General features: G+C 39.2%; 1 protein-coding gene across 14 annotated transcripts in view; it reads left to right on the forward strand.

Annotated features, from left to right (window-relative positions):
- Positions 1 to 20,065, forward strand: part of INPP4A (inositol polyphosphate-4-phosphatase type I A) — a 118,581-nt gene that overhangs the window by 59,813 nt on the left and 38,703 nt on the right. For 11 of the 14 annotated variants that reach the window (XM_069005983.1, XM_069006038.1, XM_069006046.1 and 8 more), the window contains 9 exons: positions 9,708 to 9,770; positions 12,139 to 12,357; positions 13,190 to 13,234; positions 14,686 to 14,804; positions 14,919 to 15,035; positions 16,043 to 16,122; positions 17,547 to 17,658; positions 18,596 to 18,686; positions 19,371 to 19,518. In XM_069005983.1, the coding sequence (XP_068862084.1) occupies positions 12,252 to 12,357; positions 13,190 to 13,234; positions 14,686 to 14,804; positions 14,919 to 15,035; positions 16,043 to 16,122; positions 17,547 to 17,658; positions 18,596 to 18,686; positions 19,371 to 19,518 (818 nt within the window). In that variant the 5' untranslated portion in view covers positions 9,708 to 9,770; positions 12,139 to 12,251. Of the gene's footprint in view, positions 1 to 7,282; positions 7,369 to 9,707; positions 9,771 to 12,138; positions 12,358 to 13,189; positions 13,235 to 14,685; positions 14,805 to 14,918; positions 15,036 to 16,042; positions 16,123 to 17,546; positions 17,659 to 18,595; positions 18,687 to 19,370; positions 19,519 to 20,065 lie in introns of those variants that run through there. The other 3 variants (XM_069006021.1, XM_069006027.1, XM_069006017.1) reach the window with 2 other exon arrangements.

A 20,065-nucleotide genomic window follows, 5' to 3' on the forward strand; every position in this document is an offset into this window, starting at 1 on the left:
TGGTAGTTTCTTCTTCTCCACTCTAGGGTCCACTTGAGATCATTTTTATATTTGCTGACAAGCTTTTAAACTTTGTTCTTTTTTTGTTGGTCTGCAGCTCGGAGTTACATCTAGATTTACTGTATGTGATACCATACGTATACTTGATCACTCTAAAACCAATTTTGTGCAGCTTTAAGTCTGCAGTTCTTTAAATGACCATGAGTGTGCTATAGCCACAGTGCCTCCAAGTGCCAGCTCCGTACCCTCTCTCTTTTTATCCCATTCTTCTACTCCATGCTATGTCTCCAAGTCTGAAGGCCTCTGCTATCATACCAGGCCTGTATTTTTCTACACTACATCATTGTGTTGAGTTGTAAAATGATGATGGTACCATGCAAGTATAAACAAAAATAAAAACAAATCAGCCACAGACACCCGTGCAGTTGGAAAAATTGTTGTCACAGCTGAACCAAGTTTAATTGCAGGCTATAATAAAGTTGCATGCAGGTCAACAAAAGTTCAAACAAAGCAAGCCTGAAAAGCCTAAGTGCTCAGCATTTGCAAGCCCCACTGCAAGGCTTCTGGCCAGTCACTGGTGATGGCAGTGTGGTATCTACAGGGCTACAGGGTAACAGAGCTGCAAGGGCCAGCGAGAGATGCTGGTGACACATTGTCTGTCATGTTACCTCCAGACCTTAAGTATGGAGGTCTGGGTGTGATGCCCAGCTCAGAAGTTCTCAGGATGCTTGTCAGCTGCATATGGGAGTGCCACACAGAATACCAGTGCTTCTCATTGTACTGTTTTTCTCAGTCTCTAGCATTGCCTGCTCTCAGAAAAGACTCCAGGCTTGATTAAGCTTTTGCTCTGACCCAGTCTTATATCCAGCTTTTGGTCCCACTCTTTGGCCAGAAGGTACTGCTTCTCCAGCAGAAACAGTGGATGTAGGACCATGTGCCCACACTGTGACACAGTTCAGTATCTTAGTTTAACCTCTTGCTGAAAGTGGCTTGGATGAGGTGATGGACTGTAAATGCAGTGTGGCTGAAATGCAGCTGCTCTCACCAGGGCCTGAAGAGCAAGACAGGTAGCTGTGGGCAAAATTATCATTTCTGCTGCCTTGGTGGGGAGGTTTCACTGCTGAGATAGGCAGCATGCTTATGAATTTCAGATAAAGTGTGGTGGGAGGCAGCAGAAGTTAGCAAAAGTCGGCATCACTGTGGCTTGCCTTAACATGAAAAAATTGTAAGTCAAATATATCAGTCATGAGAGTGAGTTAGTCATGAACTTAAGAAAGGAAAGTAATTTGGGATACATCCCTCATATTTTCAGGCTTTTTTGTATTCATGCAAAATTTGCTTTTAAAATAAGTGAGATTCAGGTAAACTTGGCCTATGTAGTAACATACCAGTTTTAGAATTCATGTAAGTGCTTAGAGAACTGACGAAACTCTGACATTTAAGTTCATATTTTTAAGCACTGAGTGCTGCAAGGAGCTCAGCATTAATATACTCCCTTTGGTCTTTGCATACCATTTATATATTTTTTGTGATTGTTGCTATCATCCCTGCAGCACTTGTTATTTTTTTAAATAAATTTTTGAAGGCCACTAAACTGTGCCAATTCTAAACATTGATCAGTACTAGCTGCTGAAAACAAACCAGTAGATTGTGGTTACAGTTACTTGAAAATTGTTTTTAAAAGCCCTGTACTTCTGAAATCCGTGGCCATACTCTATAGGAGTCTTAATTTTCTTTGAATTCTTGGACTTTTGGACTGAAATGTTTATTACATCTGGTCTGTTAGTAGCTGAGAGTGAAAGAAAAGAATGTTATAGTGGAATATAGTGTTGCACAACACATATTGCAGCTGCACAAATACTTGCTACCTTCTCTGTATGAATGGAGCATTTTAATCCATAATATGTTGGAGTGAGGAGACACGAACCTCTGAAATAAGTACCTGCAATGTTTTTATTAATCCTCAGGTATTCATATGTTTGCTCATTTTGCACATGCAAACTGTCGGAGCAGTAGAAATACCTTTTGTTACTCTTACCAAACTTTACTTTTTGTCTTTTCTGTCTCAGAGCTAACATCATAATATCCAGCTGTTATTTTTTATAATCGCTCTTGTGCTCAATCATACCTCAACAATGAATATAGTATTTTGGTAAGGCTGAAAGTCAAAACTAGGAAACCTTACAGGAATTTTCACAAGTAGGGAACAATTGTTGAAATACAGTATTCTGATAGAAAGCTGTTGATCTTAGATACTGATTTGTAATAAAATTCATAGAAATATGTCAGTGACATTTGGTCTGATTTCCTCTTATGATGCTTCAAAGACAGGCACTTATCTATTCTCTTTGTAGGTTGTGTTCTTTATTCCAGTTCTGTGCTGCTGATTTAGGCTTTTTTAATTTAGCAGCCAAATACAGCCAATTTCAATATATTCCAGATATTATGCCAGTATGTTTTAAAGTGATTGATGATCACCAATGTCATGATTGGAAGCTCTACATGATTGGGTTTCTGTTGCTCTGCTACAAGTTAATCACAGCGTCACAGAATGGATCAGGTTGGAAGGGACCACACTGGGTCATCTGGTCCAACCTCCTGCTCAAGCAAGATCATCCCAGAGCACATGGCACAGGATTGTGTCCAGATGGTTCTTGAATATCCCCGGTGAGGGAGACTCCACAACCTCTCTGGACAATCTGTTCCAGTGCCCAGTCACCCGAACAGTAAAGAAGTTCTTCCTCATATTCAAGTGGGACTTCCTGTGCATCAGTTTCTGCCTGTTGTGTCTTGTTCTATTGCTTGGCACCACTGAGAAGGGCCTGGTTCCATACTCTTCACACCCTCCCTTCAGATACTTGTGTACACTGATGAGGTCCCCTCTCAGTCTCTTCTCAAGGCTGAACAGGTTCAGCCTTCTCAGCCTTTTCTCCTAAGAGAGATGCTCCAGTCTCTTAATCACCTTTATTGGCCTCCGGTCTTCTCCAGGAGCTCCTTGTCTCCCTGGCACTGAGGAACCCAGAACTGGGCACAGCACTCCAGATGTGACCTCACCAGGGCTGAGCAGAGAGGCAATATCCCCTCCCTCCCTCACCTCCCTGCTGCCAATCCTCTTCCTAATGCGTTCCAGGGCACCATTGGCCTTCTTGGCCCCAAGGGCACACTGCTTTCTTATGGACAGCTTGTTGTCCACTAGGACCCCCTGGTCCTTCTCTGCAGAGCTGCTTTCCAGCACGTCAGCCTTCAACCTGTGCTGGTGCCCAGGTTTGTTCCTCACTAGGTGCAGGACTCTGCACTTGCTTTTGTTAAATTTCAGGTGGTTTCTCTGCCCATCTCTCCAACCTGTTGAGGTCTTTTCAAAGGGCTGCACAGCACTCTGTGGTATCAGCCACTCTTCCCAGCTTTGTGTCGCTAAAACTTGGTAAGGAGACATCTGCCCCTTCATCCGAGTCCTCGATGAATAAGTTACACAGTAGTGGGCCCAGTTGAACCTTGGGGGAGACCACTAGTGGCAGGCCTCCTGTAACTTGTCAAGGAAACTATTTTGAGAAATTGGCAGGAAACCAAAGCAGCATACCCCCTCCATTCTATGTTAGAGGGTGGTCTTACTGTTTACCCACAGGGTAGTACTGACATTAAAAAGGATTCCTTTCACTGGGACAGCTGTTCCACTGAGGCATTGAAATGGGAACAGTGGTGGGAAGCATAGACTGTTGTTGGCCTCAGTGGAGTTAGATGCTTATGCTTGCAAACTGCCAGCATCCCACCACTTGTTCACATGACTTGAGAAAGAAATGCAGGAAAGGGCCATGCAGTCAGGAGCTTGGCCTGCAGCAACCCTCTCTCCCATTGACTTAGAAAGGTCAGTGTAAGCAAACAATTTTATTTTCCAGGAAGATGAAATAGAAGAAATGAAAGTAGCACAAAGGATTCAGATACTGGAACAACATAAAATTATTTGAAAGGATAGCCAGTACTGGAGCCACGAGGCATAGTCTAGGCATGCACTGTGTAAGAAAAAGAGTTACATCTCTCAGAAATACATGCACAAAACATAGTTCAGGAGTACAAAACAAATGTTGATGGAGAACATCAGATTTGAATTAGTAGCTTAAGACTAATTAAGACGGTTTTGCTGTGCTGTCTAAATCTTAGCAATAACCTTTGTGGAATACAACTCCTACACTAGCATTTATTTTTAATTTTCTAAATACTTGATACTGTTTCAAATCCTGAGTCAATTAGTTATATCTTATTGAAAACCCATATATTAGAGAAAAAATTCATGTGTTGCTGGTTTGTCTTTGGGTGCTGTTGTTTATTTTTCATTTATATCAATGTTTAAAGCAGTAAGTGTGGGAATCACAGTGAGTCAGAACAATGTCATGTGGAAAGGAAGAGTGCTTGGAAGATTTTTTTGGTGTGCCTGTGACCTAATGGGTCACTCCTTCCATGTGGGAAAATGCGGTGTCAGGAAAATAAAGTTTCGGCTGTGACTCTGAGGTGCAGTCCCATTGCACAGGTGAAGCTCAGTGATGTCAGTGCAGACGGTCAGGTCCCATCACACACATAGAGGACAGTGCTGTCAGTACACTCTGATTCCTGGGCTGTTTTGACCAGTATACACTAACTTTAATTAGTGCTATGTTAGTCTGTGGAATGGATGAATATTATAGGCAGATAGGTCAGATAGTTCCCTAGACATTTGGTTGTAATCCAGATTTAACTAAAACTGCTGCTGACAGATAAGTTTCAGTGCTTTTATCCCTCTGTCTTGTGTGTGGTACCCTTCTCACTGCCTGTATGAGGGAGAATATGTTAATGCCATTGATCTGTTATCAACAGCAGTACGAAATCTTTAGTAAATGTTATGTGTGTCTGGTTCATCTCCATTTCAGGTCACAAAGTGTTGGGGTTTGGATTTGTTTGTGGTTTTTGTTTTGTTGGAGTTTTTTTAGAGTTTTTTTTTTGGTTTTTTGTTTGCTTTGTTTTAGGTTTTTTGTTTGGTTTTTTGGGGTTTTATTTTGGTTCATTGGTTTGTTTTTTTTTTCTTTTTTTTGGTGTCTTTTGGGGAGGTGGTTGGGTTTTTTTGTGGGTTTGTTTGGTTTTTGTTTGTTTGTCTTGTTGGGTTTTTTCCCTGCCTTTGTTCCCCTGCCTCGTTCTTTCTTGCAGCAGGAGAAGCTCAGAGAGGGAGTCAAGCTCTTTGTTTTTTTCCAGCTAGAGCAGTGCATTTCTTCATTGTTAGCTTCATGGTTATGATGAAAGGCTGCTCTAGGAAAGGCAGGTGTTGGGAGGGCCGTCAGATTCAGAGAAGTGTTTCTAGTCCAAAGTCCTCAACAGAAAATGTGCCCCCTGTTCTGGGTTTTTCCATGTCTGTGTAGGCAGTGTGAGAACCCCAGGTCATGAGGAGAGAAGTCATCCCGTGCACAGGAAACTTTACCACAAAGTGCCCAGCATGTTTCTTGTGAAGAGGATAAAGGTTAATTTGGGATAAAGACCATTTGTTTCAGTTTCTGCTGGTAAAGTGACAGAGGAGACTGAGAGGGTTGGACTTCAAACAGCCCTGTAGCAAAACTCAGCATTTTCTATTGCATTGGGCTGTGTTCAACTTGATAAAAGCTGTTCTGCAAAGTGAAACAGAGCTTTGCTTTTTCCTTTTTAGCTAACAGACGTGTGTTACAAATGCTCACTTTCACCTCTGGGTTTGCGTATTTTTGTGCTCATAGAAACACTAAAGGAATAAAAATACTGCAATGACAATTGAAATTAAAACAATATCTTGTTAAGAAAAATGCTAATTGTATTTCTATTGTGAATATAGACAAATAGTTTTAATTTGCACAAAGAACAAGTGGCCTAAATTGCAGTTTCCTATAAAAAGTACTCAAATATATGAAAGAGGTAAAATTAGGTTTTTAGATTATTTGAGTTTGCTGAAGTTTCATAGTGGGGAAGGATTAAGAAGAAATTTTGTGACTTACAAACATACCTGCAACTAAGTGCGATCTGTGGACAGGAGAGCAAAAAGAAAGAAAGCCACTTCTGGTGCTGCAATGTCCTTTTATCTAAATATCACCGAAAGGTTGCATTCGGGGATTTCCACATTGCACAAATACATTTGTTGTATCTTGTGTTAGTTGATTTCATTTTGTCATGGAAGACTTTTCCCTGTTCACACTGCAGTTACTCACTTAGAATCCTCAGGTGAGCTTCAGAGAGTGACAAGAAGATTCTTCAGGCCAAACTTAATATTTTTGTCTTTTTTAATCAAGATTCTGGTGTGTGGGAGAATGGGACCTTTAACCAGCTTGTGCGAGAAACCTAGGCTTAAGAAGCAGACTGAGGGGGGGAGATAGAGCCTCTTTGTGGAGCTGACAGATTAGCACCTGCTGAGTATTTATTTTTGGGGAAGTAGTGTCAGTGGGAGGCAAAGGTTCATACTGGATGCTGGCATCGCTTGCAGTCTTTTGCCTTCCCAAGGCCTAGACCATGGAATGAGCGGACTGAAACTGTTGTCAGCCTATGGATCTGCAGTAGACGTACTCTGTGTTGCTGCCCTCATGAGTTTGTCTGGAAGAATCTGGCTCAAGGTGCCAATTTCATGGCTTTGACTTGTCCTGTTTTGATCTGTGCGAGATTCAGGACATTCAGTCTCATTAACTGAGACAGAAGAGTGAAGTGCATGTCAGACTGTAAAAAAAATAGCTCTTAATTGAGTTTAGCAGGATTTAGGTGGGAGCTGCTGTCCTTTGAGCTGATGTTCTGCTCTTGGGCTGCCTCTGCAGCCACGAGTGACAAGGTTGGTCCAGACCTTCGCCTCAGATCTTTGCACGGTTAATAAAGTTCCTTGTATCATCTTTGAAACAGCTGTTGGAGGTGGGTTGCTGGAATTGCTGAATGATTGGGTTTGAGCCAACATGGCAAATCTTGTTTCACTACCAAGGTTTTCTATTGTTGGAGGTAATTAATAAATAATGAGACACTCCCTGCATGCTAGTTATACTAGAGATGGTGCTCTTACACAAAAGGCAACATATTCATAACTTAGCATAATCTGGCATTTCATCCTTTCCATTATTTTGTCCATACTGATATGGTAAATAGAATGTTAGTTGGAAACCAGACCATGCTGCAGATCCAAAATATAATCAGGAAATATTCACTTTCATAATTTTGTGTATTGTTAAAACATTTTCAATCAGCAAAACTATTTATGAAGATGATGTTTGAAGAATGCAGTTGGCTGAAGGAGCCATCTTGATGTTTCAAAATGTATTTTTTAGGAACAGGGACCCTAATTTGTAAGGTTCGGGGAATGGTTCCTTACAGTCCGGAGAGCCTTGAGACTCTAAAACTAATTGCAGTTCAGTAAGTAACCCACACCTACTTTCTCACGCCCTCTTGGAGATGATGGTAAACTTTCAGTAGGATTACATCTGCTTTGTTTTTTTTTTAAAGCACTAAGGAAACAGTCACACTCTCCTATTTTGTCTATTATTCTCTTCATGTAGATGTATCAGTAACATTTAGCCTTCTACTGCTGTTGCATTTTTTGCTTTGGTATGCCTCTTTACCTGATCAAATGCCATAAGCCCAGAGCACTACGGCTGTAGCAAAGCACAGTCTCAAAGTAGACTTTGATTCAGTCAGTAATTGGAGTATCCTCTTTCTCCTGCTTATTGATGTGTGAATTGGAAAAATCCTGTTTCCTGCAGTTGTGTAAGAAGTGTCAAGAAAGTAGATGTTAGGCTGAAATAAGGTTTGATCTTACCTCACATGTTTGTTTCAAGGGGTACTTTAGTAGGAGATTTTTTTTTTCAAGAAGGCAACAGACCAAAGCACTTCGCCAAACAGTTGGTGAGATAAGGAGAGTGTTAGCTTGTAGTTGTACAAACTAATCATCAGGGGTTTATTCTAGGGCTGAGATGATTGATCATCATTTTTGCTTGAGATCTTGCAAGCAGAGTGAGACCAAATGTCCCAAAGTTTCAGTCCCAGAAGACATGAGGCCACGTAGCTGAGCCAGGATGGCATTTGCTTTTCAGAGCTGACTGACAGGACTGAGGGTAGCAGGGCAGAAGTGGCATCAGATGAAGACCTTTTCTTCTGGTCATACGCTTTTGTGCTAATAGAGTGACAAATAAATATTCACATAACAGAAGGGAGGCTTGTTCAAAAGCCTTTTCTGAACTGTGGACGTGGCCATTACTGATACTGGAGGTGAACAACAGTTTCTCATGTGTCTGTTGAAAACTGGGCTTGCAGCAAAGCTTCATGAAGTGCAAAGCTGCACATCTTGCCAACATCCACTGTCTATAGTATTAGTAAGGGCAAAGCCAAAGACTATGTGTAGATAAATCATGCCATCTTCAGGAGAGGTTGCCTCGACATGAATTACATTCGCCTTTGGCATTGCTGTCTGCCTGAGTGGTACCAGTCTTTGGAAACTATCCATTTAAGGATAGGTACCATCTAAGGAAACTATGTGATCTATTAATACTACCTTTAATTTGGTAAGAATGCTACCTCCGTTGGTTTTTATCAAAAACATGATTGTAAGATTGAAATTGTTGAAACAATTGTCATTCAGGAGAGGAATCAAAGCAACTGTTGTTTGGCTATGAATTGAGTAGAGGGAACTCACCCCTGCCTGAGCTAGCACAACAGTGGGAGGGATCCAGTTTGCCCAGCTGCAGCATCAGGACTAAGCTAGTCATCTAAATAATTTTGATAATTAGAGAGTGGTATCTCCATGGGGTGACTCATCCCACTTACCTTGGAAAATAGTGACTCGTTCTCCAGAAGTCCCTGTGTCTCACCATTGACTATACAGCGAACCTGAGCAGTGAGTTGAGATCAGATACCTGCCTCCTCTGTTATTTAGGTGAGATAAAATCTTTCTGTAAGTGATAAGAGCTCATATTAAATTCCTAAGCAGTCTTGGGTAATTGGTAGGGCTGGTGATTAAATCAAGAAACTGAGACTGGAATTCCACATTTCTTTTACTGTAATATGGGATAGATAGGAGGTCTTAAAACACATAGCCTTTTAATATAAATGTACTTGAATGAGATGGTAGCATTATCAAATACAAATCTTCATTTAACCTGTAGTAAGCTTAAAAATAATTCACTTTTACTGTATGCTCATTGCTAGCTGTTCATAGAAGCCTCCCTCACATAGTATTTTCACACAATGGAGTAAGAGACATACACCCTGATCTTTTGAACTTTTGTGTTTTGACACAGGATCTTTTCTTCTGACAGTAGTAGTTATAACTCTTCCAAACAACGTTTTAAAAGTTTAGCTGTAGAAAAGCAAGTGTAGTAACAAATGCTGTCTTATACTCCACATGTCATATATATTCGTTTATCTTAATAGCACCAAACCTTTTGGTAAACATGTTAACATATGTTTCTTACAGCTGTTCTACCCACTCACCAAATGCTGACTTGAAGTCAGTCCTTTTCAGCATAAGCTAATTTCTTTGTGCTCCTACTCTGACTGAGTATTGCCATGACTAGTGCTGCGTGAGGTCCAGTAGAAGATCATGCAGTTTTTCTATTTTCAGTCAACTTTATTGTGAGCACTGGTAATCAGAAGTTAAATTTACAGTTAATCTGAGAATGATACCTACCCACTGGTTGTGATTTATGCAGTATATAATGATTGTGCATTTATGATGATTATTTTCCTAATTCTTTTAGATGTGGATTTAACTGATATTATGATATACAAAATCCCTCCCCACATGAGGAAAAGAGCCCTCTGTAAGTATGATCCTTGTAAGTAATGTAAAGATGTATCACTAGATGGTAAATTAATATTGCAATTTAAATGAATAGTTGAGATCTTAGCGAGCCTTGGAAAATTACTGCACTCAGTAATATTTAAATAGGAATAGGTTCAAAACAAATTAGATACCTGGCCCTCTTTTAACTTATCAAGGATTGAACATTTTTAATGATGTCATCAACTGCAGAGATTTTAGCTGAAAAGCAGCTGGGCTCTTTAACCTAACTGCTGTCTGACCTGTACCTTGGTGAACATGATAGTTATTCTCTGATATATTATTTGTAGATTTTGGGGGAAGGGACAATGGCATCCTGTCTAAATCTCTGCAAGTACATTTTGTACATCTTTTCATCAGGCAGGTAGGTTTAAGAGACTTACAGACTGTTAAACATCACATTATATAGAGAACAAACCAAGGAAAGCCTATTGCTGAAAGAAGGGAAAAATATAGGAGAATGGAAAGCCTTGGAAACTGTCAAAGAGTTTTGATGGAAGTTTTATTTGACTAAATACTAGGACATTCAGTACTATTTGAGAAAGGTTGATTGCTCACTAGCCACTTAAACACTAATAAATACAACAAAACTTTTTTACTGTGTGTGATCAAACCTTGGAACAAGCAGGTTGGCCAGAGAAATACATTCTTGTCCAAAACCAAGTGGACACAGTCCTGAAAAGCTTCCTTTGAACAAGGGGATTGGATTAGATAAACTCCAGAATTCATCCTACCTCAACTATTAAATATGAATTGGAAAACTGCCTGCTTTTATTTTTGGCTGTCTGAAATTGTATCTATAGGCAGAGTGTTGTTTTGTATGCTGTCACTTAGTTTCAGAGCTTTTGGGGATGGGATGTTCAGAGATCTCAATTTCTGCTTCTTCCATTCAAGAATTTATTTATTTTTCCGATGTGGAATTGACTTGTGACATATTATATAAACCTGACTGGAACAAAATTCTTAGTTCTGAGTGGCAACAGACTGGCCTGTCTTGGAGATACAGCCTGAATTCCTTCCTCCCTAGAATGAGCTACTCATTTAAAATCTAATTCCTAAGCTGATGTAGATGGCTAGGGCTGCGTTCAATTCAGTTGTCTTAGATGCTTCAATTGCATCTTAGATGCTTAATTTGAATTTTTGATGTCCAGTGAAGCAGTGGTAGTTAAGAAGAAGCTTGGGTACCCCATGGAGAGAGGAAGATTCTTTTGAAATCCTGCAGAGGGAGATGCTGATTAGTTAAATTCAGAGACTTAAGTTAAGCAAGTTGAACATTCCTTTGGAGGCCTTCAGACAGGTTTAAAGTGGCATTTTAGAACAAAATATAAGCGAGGTGTTTTATTTAATTAGAATGCATCTTGCTCATTGTTAGGTCCATCAACCTAAAAGGAAAATAAATATTCTTCCTTTTTTGCAATGTGGTTCAAATGTTTTGTAGAATGAAGGAGGGGCTGCTGTGAAGGTGTTAGTCACTCTATTAGTACCTTTCAAGTTTATCAGCTTTTACTCCTCACTTCCTAAATTAATGGATTTTGTCACAATAGTATGAAACAAATACAAAAGTTCCATAACTGCAGTGCTAGCACAGCTGAATGAAGGAACATCCATATTTAAAATCATAACCAAATTTTCTGTAGGCTTTCTTTCCTACTGTAATTTTTCACTTCATAGGCATTGTGAGGGGAAGAACTGTCATGGATATCTGTAGTTCAAAAAAGTGTAGGGCGGAGGAAAAGCACCTGATGCCACACCACATCAGCAGGCATCCTTTTTTGCTTTTTCTTTCCACCACCATCCCAGAGTTTCAACCTCTCTCTAGGCCAGTAGGCTTTATTTATAGTTTTCATTATCCCTTTCTCATGGCAGTAGAGCCTAGAACAACACAGTGTGCTGACACTAACAACATTTCCTGCCCTTTTGTTCTGCACTCTACAGACCTGTTGTCCCTTTGTCCTTATCCCTAGTCCTTCCTCTGCAGACAGAGGCCCCATCTGACAAATTTACTTGTGCTCCCCAGGGATTATGAAAACCAGGAAACTTGATTAAGGATGGTTTAATAACTTAGACAAAGGAGAAGAGCAGCTGGTCTGTTAACATGTCTCTCTCAAGCCCCATTTTCTGACAGAAAAGCTTTCTTGCATGTGGTCCAGTTTTCTACAATTTGCTGTAAAATGCTGTAGATGTATGGTTCATGCAAATGGAGTTACTGTGCATTGGATCTGCCTTGAGCATTTTATTTGAATGACCTGAGGTGATTGTATGGCAGTAGGTTTGCTGCTGTTGAAAAGAACATTAGCTGATAGTGGCCTGAAATGTTGGTGTCTGTTTTTGCTTTCTCTGTTGCTTAGCATGGTAATGTTAGAGGAATAGCAGTTGGAGACAACCTGCTGCACTCTGCTACTCTGTGAGACAAACATCAGTAAAGGCAAGCAGCAAGAAAAGAAGGGCTCTTCATGAGAAAATGACAGCAAGAGAACACAGTCCCCGCCATGGTGCCAAATCCCGGACTGTGCAGAGGGCCTCCACCATTGATGTCACCTCTGACATGGTTGGCCTTTCTCTAACAGGTTTGTACCTTCCTATCATCTATTGCTCTGTTGCTGCTCCTTTCAGAATCTGCCTTGTACTAATGGGGGTTTTTTCCTTTTAATTGCTCGGAGATTTAGATATGTCTGGTTACCTGGAGGTAATGAGATAAAGGAATTATACTAAAAATTTTTTAAAATCTTGAATTTACTACTTTTAAAATAGACAAAGCAATAAAATCAGAGAAGGATTAAAAAAATAAGCTAGATTTTGTGTAGTTATGTTTATCATTTAAAAAATAAGCAATGGGGAGAAAATAACAAAATAATGTCAAGGTCTAGGAAGAGTCTTGGCAACCTCCTTGTTTGACATTGTATAAAATTTTCAAGAGAGTTCAGGGAGCTGGGGTTTATCTCCCTTGTCTTTTATGGTTAGTAAATTAGGATTGTAACCCTCAGAGACTTTATTTCATTAGTGAGAGAGACAGGTACTTTCAAACTTAGTCCTATTAATTACCACCAAATAGACATACCTGATTTAATAATTTGGAGTTAATAGTGGCTCAGGCCTTAATCCTATTGTTTTCTATTGAGATTAAGCATTTAATATTCCCATATTGCATATAATCTCACATAGCTTTACATATTTTAATATGTTTTATAAACTGAGATCATCCCAGGTTTTCCAAATAATTATTAGATACCAAGGATTACCAGATAAATTTTTTAGATACCAGCCATGGCTCACTTAATTAAAGAAAAATATATTTTTTTATAAAATGTAATTTCTTTCTCTGTGTGATTGTGACTTCAGGAAAGAATTCACGTGGCAGTGATGTTTGGCTAATCTTGTGTTAATTTTTCTGATTTACAGGAAACATTCAGGATCCAGATGAGCCGATTTTAGAGTTCAGTTTAGGTAGGCTTAGTGATTTTTATGCTAGCTTTGATGATGCATGATGTTGAATATGTGTGGGGTTTTGTAAGTGTTGATTTTGAAGTGCATTTCATATAGTAAGGTTTGCAACTTTGCTCTGATTTTTATGGAGATGTGGTACAGTTTTCACACTGCCTGTACAGTATCTTTTGATAAGCAGCCAGCAGTTTCATTTCGTGGAGTTTCTAGAAGCCTATAAGTAAAACATTGGTCTTATAAAATTTTAAATGTTTACTATGTGAATATTATTATTAAACGTTTACTTTTTTTATGTGAAGATGCAGTGAGACTGTCTTCAGTGTCAGTATATCAGCAGTTCAGGTCTTCAAGCAGACTGAAGATTTGCTGGAAACACCATTTTAGGGCAGAATGTTTTCTAAGAATTGTGAATTACGCATACCTTCTTTCTGGGGTCTTTTCTGTCAAGTGATAATGCAAGACACAGAAGTGACCTGAATCCTGAGATGGTTGAATTTGGACAAGAAGCTTGTGCATTGACTCATCTCACTTGAAGAACAAGTGAAAAATATTTTCTTCATGAAAATTCAGTCCACATTTTCAACTGCAGGATGGTTTTCTTGGCTTAATAGTGGACTAGTATTTGGAAGGTTATGCTCATAACAGTGTGCTAATGAAAAGTTAGAAAATTTCTGTAGATGTATGTAATTGCATTATTGCATTATATAACAAGCACTCTCAGAGCTGAATAAGGTACTTCAATTATTTTCAGATAAATCAAAAAGATCTAGAATTACAAAACTGTTTAGGTAAATTTCAGAATTAACTTTCTGTACATAGCTGAAGCAGAGTTGGACCACACTGTAGTTACATGTATCTATCTAGATAGAATTTGGCTCTGAAGTTTAATGTAACTGTGTAGAGTCACTCACTGAAATTTTTGAAAGTTGTTTCCTACTCACCACAGTCCTTTCCCAGCAATTAAACTCACAGTAACATTTTAGAGGAAATAAATTGCTGTCATTTTACAATTACAAGCTGGTTTTCCTCAGCAGTGCTTGCTGCTTGATCAGTGTTCAGGCGCTTCTGTTGGTTCTCCCTGGGCAAATGCCATTTGATAATGGGCTTAATGGAGCGTGACTTCGAATCAAATGCAGCCACGCTCACGAGATTCCCAGGGGAAAACCTATGCATGTAGGCTGTTAGAATGAGCTTGCCAGGGAGTGGATAGGCATGCATTAGAAGAGAACAAGTTTAAATTGCAGCTCTAGAGCTTAGAGCCAGACTGATCTGATTGCATGTTTACTGTTTGCATGCACAAAGGTGAGTCATGTCTGCTTTTACAGTGTGGTGGTAGAATGAATTTTAAGCCCTTTGTGGCTTGATTGCTCAGGGTATATAATGTAGTTTTATAAAAATGTAGAGTCTTACAGCAATGTGAAAAAGATCCTGAATCTAAATTTATTTATCTAAAGCTTGCAGTGAGCTGCTGACTCCATCGCTAGATCGAAAACCAAATAGTTTTGTAGCAGTGAGTGTAACTACACCTCCCCAGGCATTCTGGACGAAGCATGCACAGACAGAAATTATTGAGGTAAGTGCTGAGGTACTTCTAGATTAGATTTAAAATTGAAGCTAGCACAGGAATTATTTCTTCCTAACAAATACCACCTTACATTAACTTTTGGCTTTTTGTTCATGATTACAGGGAACGAGTAATCCTATCTTTCTAAGCAGCATTGCCTTTTTCCAAGACTCTCTTATCAATCAAATGACACAAATCAAGCTCTCCGTGTATGATGTCAAAGACAGATCTCAGGGAACAGTAAGTTTTCTTTATTCTGTTGCCTGCCCAGTCAGTGTGGAGCAAGGAAATGAGAGGCAAAGAGATAAAATTAGTAACTTCTTTGGAAGAAAACAAAGGGATAGCAGCACTGATCATACAGAAAACAAGATGGGTAGGAAAAGGAGGAACAAATGAGATTGATTTGTCAGAGTGAGAAGCATTGCCAGTTTTCTCAAATAAGGCTTGTCTGCAGCAAGTTTGGAAACCATGGATTTAAATTAAAAAGGTCCTGTCACTTGTGCTCTTATATTGTGGACATCTTTAGTGAACTAAATCATGAATAGGATCCAACACCCCTAACCGAGGCTTCTAGCCTGTGCCAGAATGCCATAATGAAACTGTCCTTTGGAACAGAGTAGCTAAATTTCAGAAATCACCCTGCCCTGATACATTAGATTTTGTTCAGGTGTGTGGTTTGTTCCTTTACTGAAAAAACTTTCAGTGTCAGAGCTCCCCTGTTGCTACTTTGATCTGTTGGCAATACAGGCCATTTATTCTCAGACTGTTGTCCAGAATACTGTTACAGGCCCCATGTGTCTTCTCTTCCATGGGTTCCTCGGGGGCAACAGAGCTGTCCCTCTCTGTTCAGTGCTTCATAGGGAAGCTCTAGGGAAAAATGAATACCTCCAGAGGAGGTAAGTTCTTCAGGAGGAGAAAAGTTTGGGTCAAGGATGCAGTGTGAGCCCTGTTGAGTCCTTGCTTCCAATGTTCCTGTATTGCTTGGCCTAAGCTCATATATACTGAGGTGCCTCCACTCATATCCTAGAGAAACAAAAATGATACTGTCCTCCAGAAAAAAAAAAAAAGATAGATTACCAAATATATTAAATTTTAAGAGGTTTTAATTAGTTATGTATGGCATATTTAGTTACGTTTTTGCTCCTGGACTTTTATGCGTAATAATTATATTTTAGACTTCAATGCTGTGGTCAGAGCCTTTGCTCACTGTAAAGGTAAATACAGTTCTGGAACTCATTTTCTTTCAGATGTATTTGTTGGGTTCTGGGACGTTCACTGTAAAGGATCTTCTTCAGGAGAAGTACCACAGGTTGCACATAACACTAAGGTTTGTAATATTTTCCTTCATTTAAGTATTAGTTCTTCAAAACATGCTTAAGATGTGATGAAAACCTCTTCCTTCATGACTAAATTGAAAATGGACTTAATTAAACTCTCTTGTTTTGATATCAAGTATATTCTGGTTATCAAAGTGTGTGAATACATGTGTTTCTTCTCATTGTCATGTAACCTTTAACTGTATGTAAGCTGAGGACAGAGCACTGTCTATAAGTATACTCTATGATTTTTAAACCTTTTCTTGTTGTCACCCTGTGTGCATATTTCTTTTGCCTCCCCAGCAGCCTGTTCCAGCAACTTTTTTTTTTGTCTTAGTTGTCTCAGCGTATTTTTACATGTAAGCAGCAATCTTAAAATACCATTTAGACTCCATCCTAAAATAATAACATGATGTCTCTGCCAAAATTACTGTGTCACAGATGAGACAGAATAAATGACACTCATGATAGACCTGGGTACCTGTGTGTATTTTAAACCCAGCAGGAGTGTGGCTTTTGCCCTACTTTTCTCTGTCTCTGACTCACTCACTTTATTTGCTACCCTTTCGGTCATGTGTACATACGGTGCTGGCTTCCCTCCCCAGCAGGGAGATGGCTGGTGCTCTGGGAAGATGGGGCAGAAAGTTGTGTTGGTTCCTGCTTTGCAGCTGCCCAGCTGTTCATGTCCTGTCTCAGGTGCTGGTGCCCAGATTCCTGAAGATCTCTTGTAATTGCACACAACTCCCTTACGTCCAGGATTTTTCTCTGCCTCAGGGGTCTTGCCTCCATTGAAAGTGTTGATCTTCTTTTCTAGACCACTTATTTTCAGGATCCTTCTTTTTAGCATCAGTTTTTCTTTATGGAATGTCAGGGCCCCAGTTTTCCCAATCTAAATAGTCTGTCTGCAGAAGCACAAGGTGTGATCAGCCTGATAACTGGTGACCTTGACTGACTTCTCTGTTGAGAAGATTTGGTGGTACTTCTGCTTGGTCCACATATTATCAAAATCTGCTAGTTGCAACTGTACCAGTTGGAGTTAAACTGCCCCAATGAGAGTTAAAAGTTTGGTTTCAGACACTGAAATGCACAGGCAGCCCACACATGTGCATGTATATTCAAATATCCCCCCCCAATAACGTTCACAATTTAAGTTGCTTTTGCCTAATTGTAAAATGTGGGCTCTTTATGGTTTTACAGAAGCATGGAAATAATGTGTGGTTTTAGGCTGCCTTCAATTCCGTACAGCACCCCTACGGAATAAGGGGAATGTTCTCCTGTTGGACTAAGCTGTAATAAAATTATTCCAAATGAAGTTGAAAAGCTTCCTATTTAAAATGTTCTTTAAGTTTGAAGATCAATAGCCTTTTATAAGTGTTTCCTTGTTGATGAACAGGTCCTCCTCCAAAAAAATCTCAACGCAGAGTATTTGTTGCAGGTCGGCTGAAAGTGACCGTGTAGGTAACATCACAGTTATTGGATGGCAGATGGAGGAAAAATCTGACCAAAGGCCTCCAGTCACAAGGTCACCTGATACAATTAATGGAAGGGTGAGTATGAACATTGTATCAAATTTAGAAGAGTGCGGATTTATTGCCAGCATTGAAACAAGCTAAGTTGACATCTGTGGGTAACTTTCCTGTCCATCTTGATATTTAGTAGTGCTTTACATTTTCAAAATGCTGTAAGGAGCAGCCTAATGGTGATGAAGCCATTTTGAGTTTTGTAGAGCTCTTGGTACTCATGTGTGGGGTTAAAAGTCTTGGGAAAAATTTTAATATCAAGTGATTAAGCTTTAGTATCAAGTAGTCATGTTCTTCATTGGAAGAGGCTTCTGGTACTAGTCATTGGTGTACAATGTGCATGGATGACCAGTTTCAGAGAGATGTGGTATTTCATTTCACACTGTGAATTGGAAAGTGCTATTAAGCAAAACTGTGATGAGGTTGCTAGGGAATTCCCAGAATTTTAGTAAAACTGAAGAGGTTACTTTACTACTGGATTTTTTTTTCCTGATCCCCAAATAATTGTTTGAGAGCAGATGTTTGCAGCACTTTGTCAGCCTAGACATATATTTAATTCTGTAAACCTTATGTTTTGAATATCTTGGTGGTCATTGCACTCTTATATGTGTATTAGAGTCACAGTGTGCATTAGAATCCCTTTTTATCCTCCAGATCTGTTCATGCCTATTGATGCAGTACCTTTAAGGACTCTGGAACTGTGCTAACATAAGTAATTGAAAGGCCGGATGAAAATTTTTGTGGCATTTTGAACTGTGCAGTAGAAGTTAATAGAAATGCTTAGGATTTATTATTTCAGCCTGCAATATTTTTTGTCCAGTAAAAATATTTGAAATATTTATTTAAAGCATGTGTTGAGTTGAATATTTCTTTGAAGTCTGTGTGATAGGTCATCACTGCATATTGCTCGGGCACTGAGGTTTCATTCTTTACTGTTTCTGGTTTTTTTTTTGTTTTTGTTCAGACTGTGTTGCCAGTTGATGAAAGTTTAACAGAATCTTTAGGAATCAGATCCAAATACGCTTCATTGCGGAAGGATGCACTGCTGAAATCTGGTAAGCTGTCCTGGGCTATAACAAGTAAGCTTTAGGCATCAATAAAAGCTAATCTCTCCCTGTGTGCCTGTGGCTCCAGGGCATTTCAGCAGATGTTTCACTTGAATAGGGACAGGCTGCTGATTGAGCAGTCCTTTGAGAGTCATACCAGAATAAATCATTTTATCATATGCACTATTTTGTATTGTAAAAACAGCAGAAGCAAACTTTTGCCATTAAGTTGACTGTAATATAACATTTTCTATGCAATTTCATGGTCTGTTCCTAAGCAATTGTTGCAGGGTGAGGAGAGGGACGGAGGAAAGCAAGTTGCTTTAAAAAAAGAATCTTGCAGAAAGGTTAGTTTTCCAGGAAAAGATTGCATGAGAGGAAAATGCACGGTACATAGACAAAAAAAAAAGAAAAGAAAAAGCATTTTAAAAGTTAAATATGTATTCCATTTAATTTCCTTAGTAGCGTTTTAAGTGATTTGGAGTGAAGTCGTTTCCCACAAACACTTGAAGAATGGTCATTGCAGAATGACCATGCTTGGAAAAGGTAGACTGATGCCTGGTTAAACCAGATCTTTACAGCAGGGTGTTTCAGCATGTTAATGAACTGAAGCCATTTACTTTAAGAAAGAAGATACTTTGTACACTTTTAAATCAAACCCTAGTCTTAAATAATACGGTTTTAATTCTCTAGTGTTTGGTGGTGCCATTTGCCGAATGTATCGTTTCCCAACCACTGACGGAAACCACTTGAGAATCTTGGAGCAGATGGCAGAGAGCATCCTGTCACTGCACATCCCCAGACAATTTGTGAAGCTGCTTCTAGAAGAAGATGCAGCAAGGTGAGTTTTGGGATGGTTTACATGTGCAGTAGTACAGCAGTGATGTGGCTGTTACTGAGTTACAAAGGAATGAATATATTTGTGTTAATGCACTGACTACTCAGTGAGATAAGAAATGGCTTCAAGAGTCAGAAGAGTAGTTTTGAATGGAAAACAAAGCAGAATAAAAGCAAGTAAAATGAAGTGCTGTAGTACAGTAATGACGTCTCATTTTAGAAGGTGGGAGGGAGAAGGAAATCTGTTAAGCATTTGTAGGTTTGTTATGAATTTGCTTCTTTCTGAAGCAATTAACTCTCTTCCAGGCAACATACTCCTTTATGAGTGTTTCTTCCCTACATTTGTAGGCTGTGTTTTGCCAATCTAATGGTTTATGTATTCTTTATAAAGGACAAGATTGGAATGTTAAAGAATTTTAGCTGTGTTTTTGAGTATTGGGCTTTTATTTTATTTTGACTCTGTTTGAATTCAATCCTATAGACTTTAACTAAATCTGACCTTAATTAAAAGTAAAACTAACTAATGCTCTTACTATTGTATATTAGGACAT

Source organism: Aphelocoma coerulescens, chromosome 1 (genome assembly GCF_041296385.1).
Source record: "Aphelocoma coerulescens isolate FSJ_1873_10779 chromosome 1, UR_Acoe_1.0, whole genome shotgun sequence".
NCBI lineage: Eukaryota > Metazoa > Chordata > Aves > Passeriformes > Corvidae > Aphelocoma > Aphelocoma coerulescens.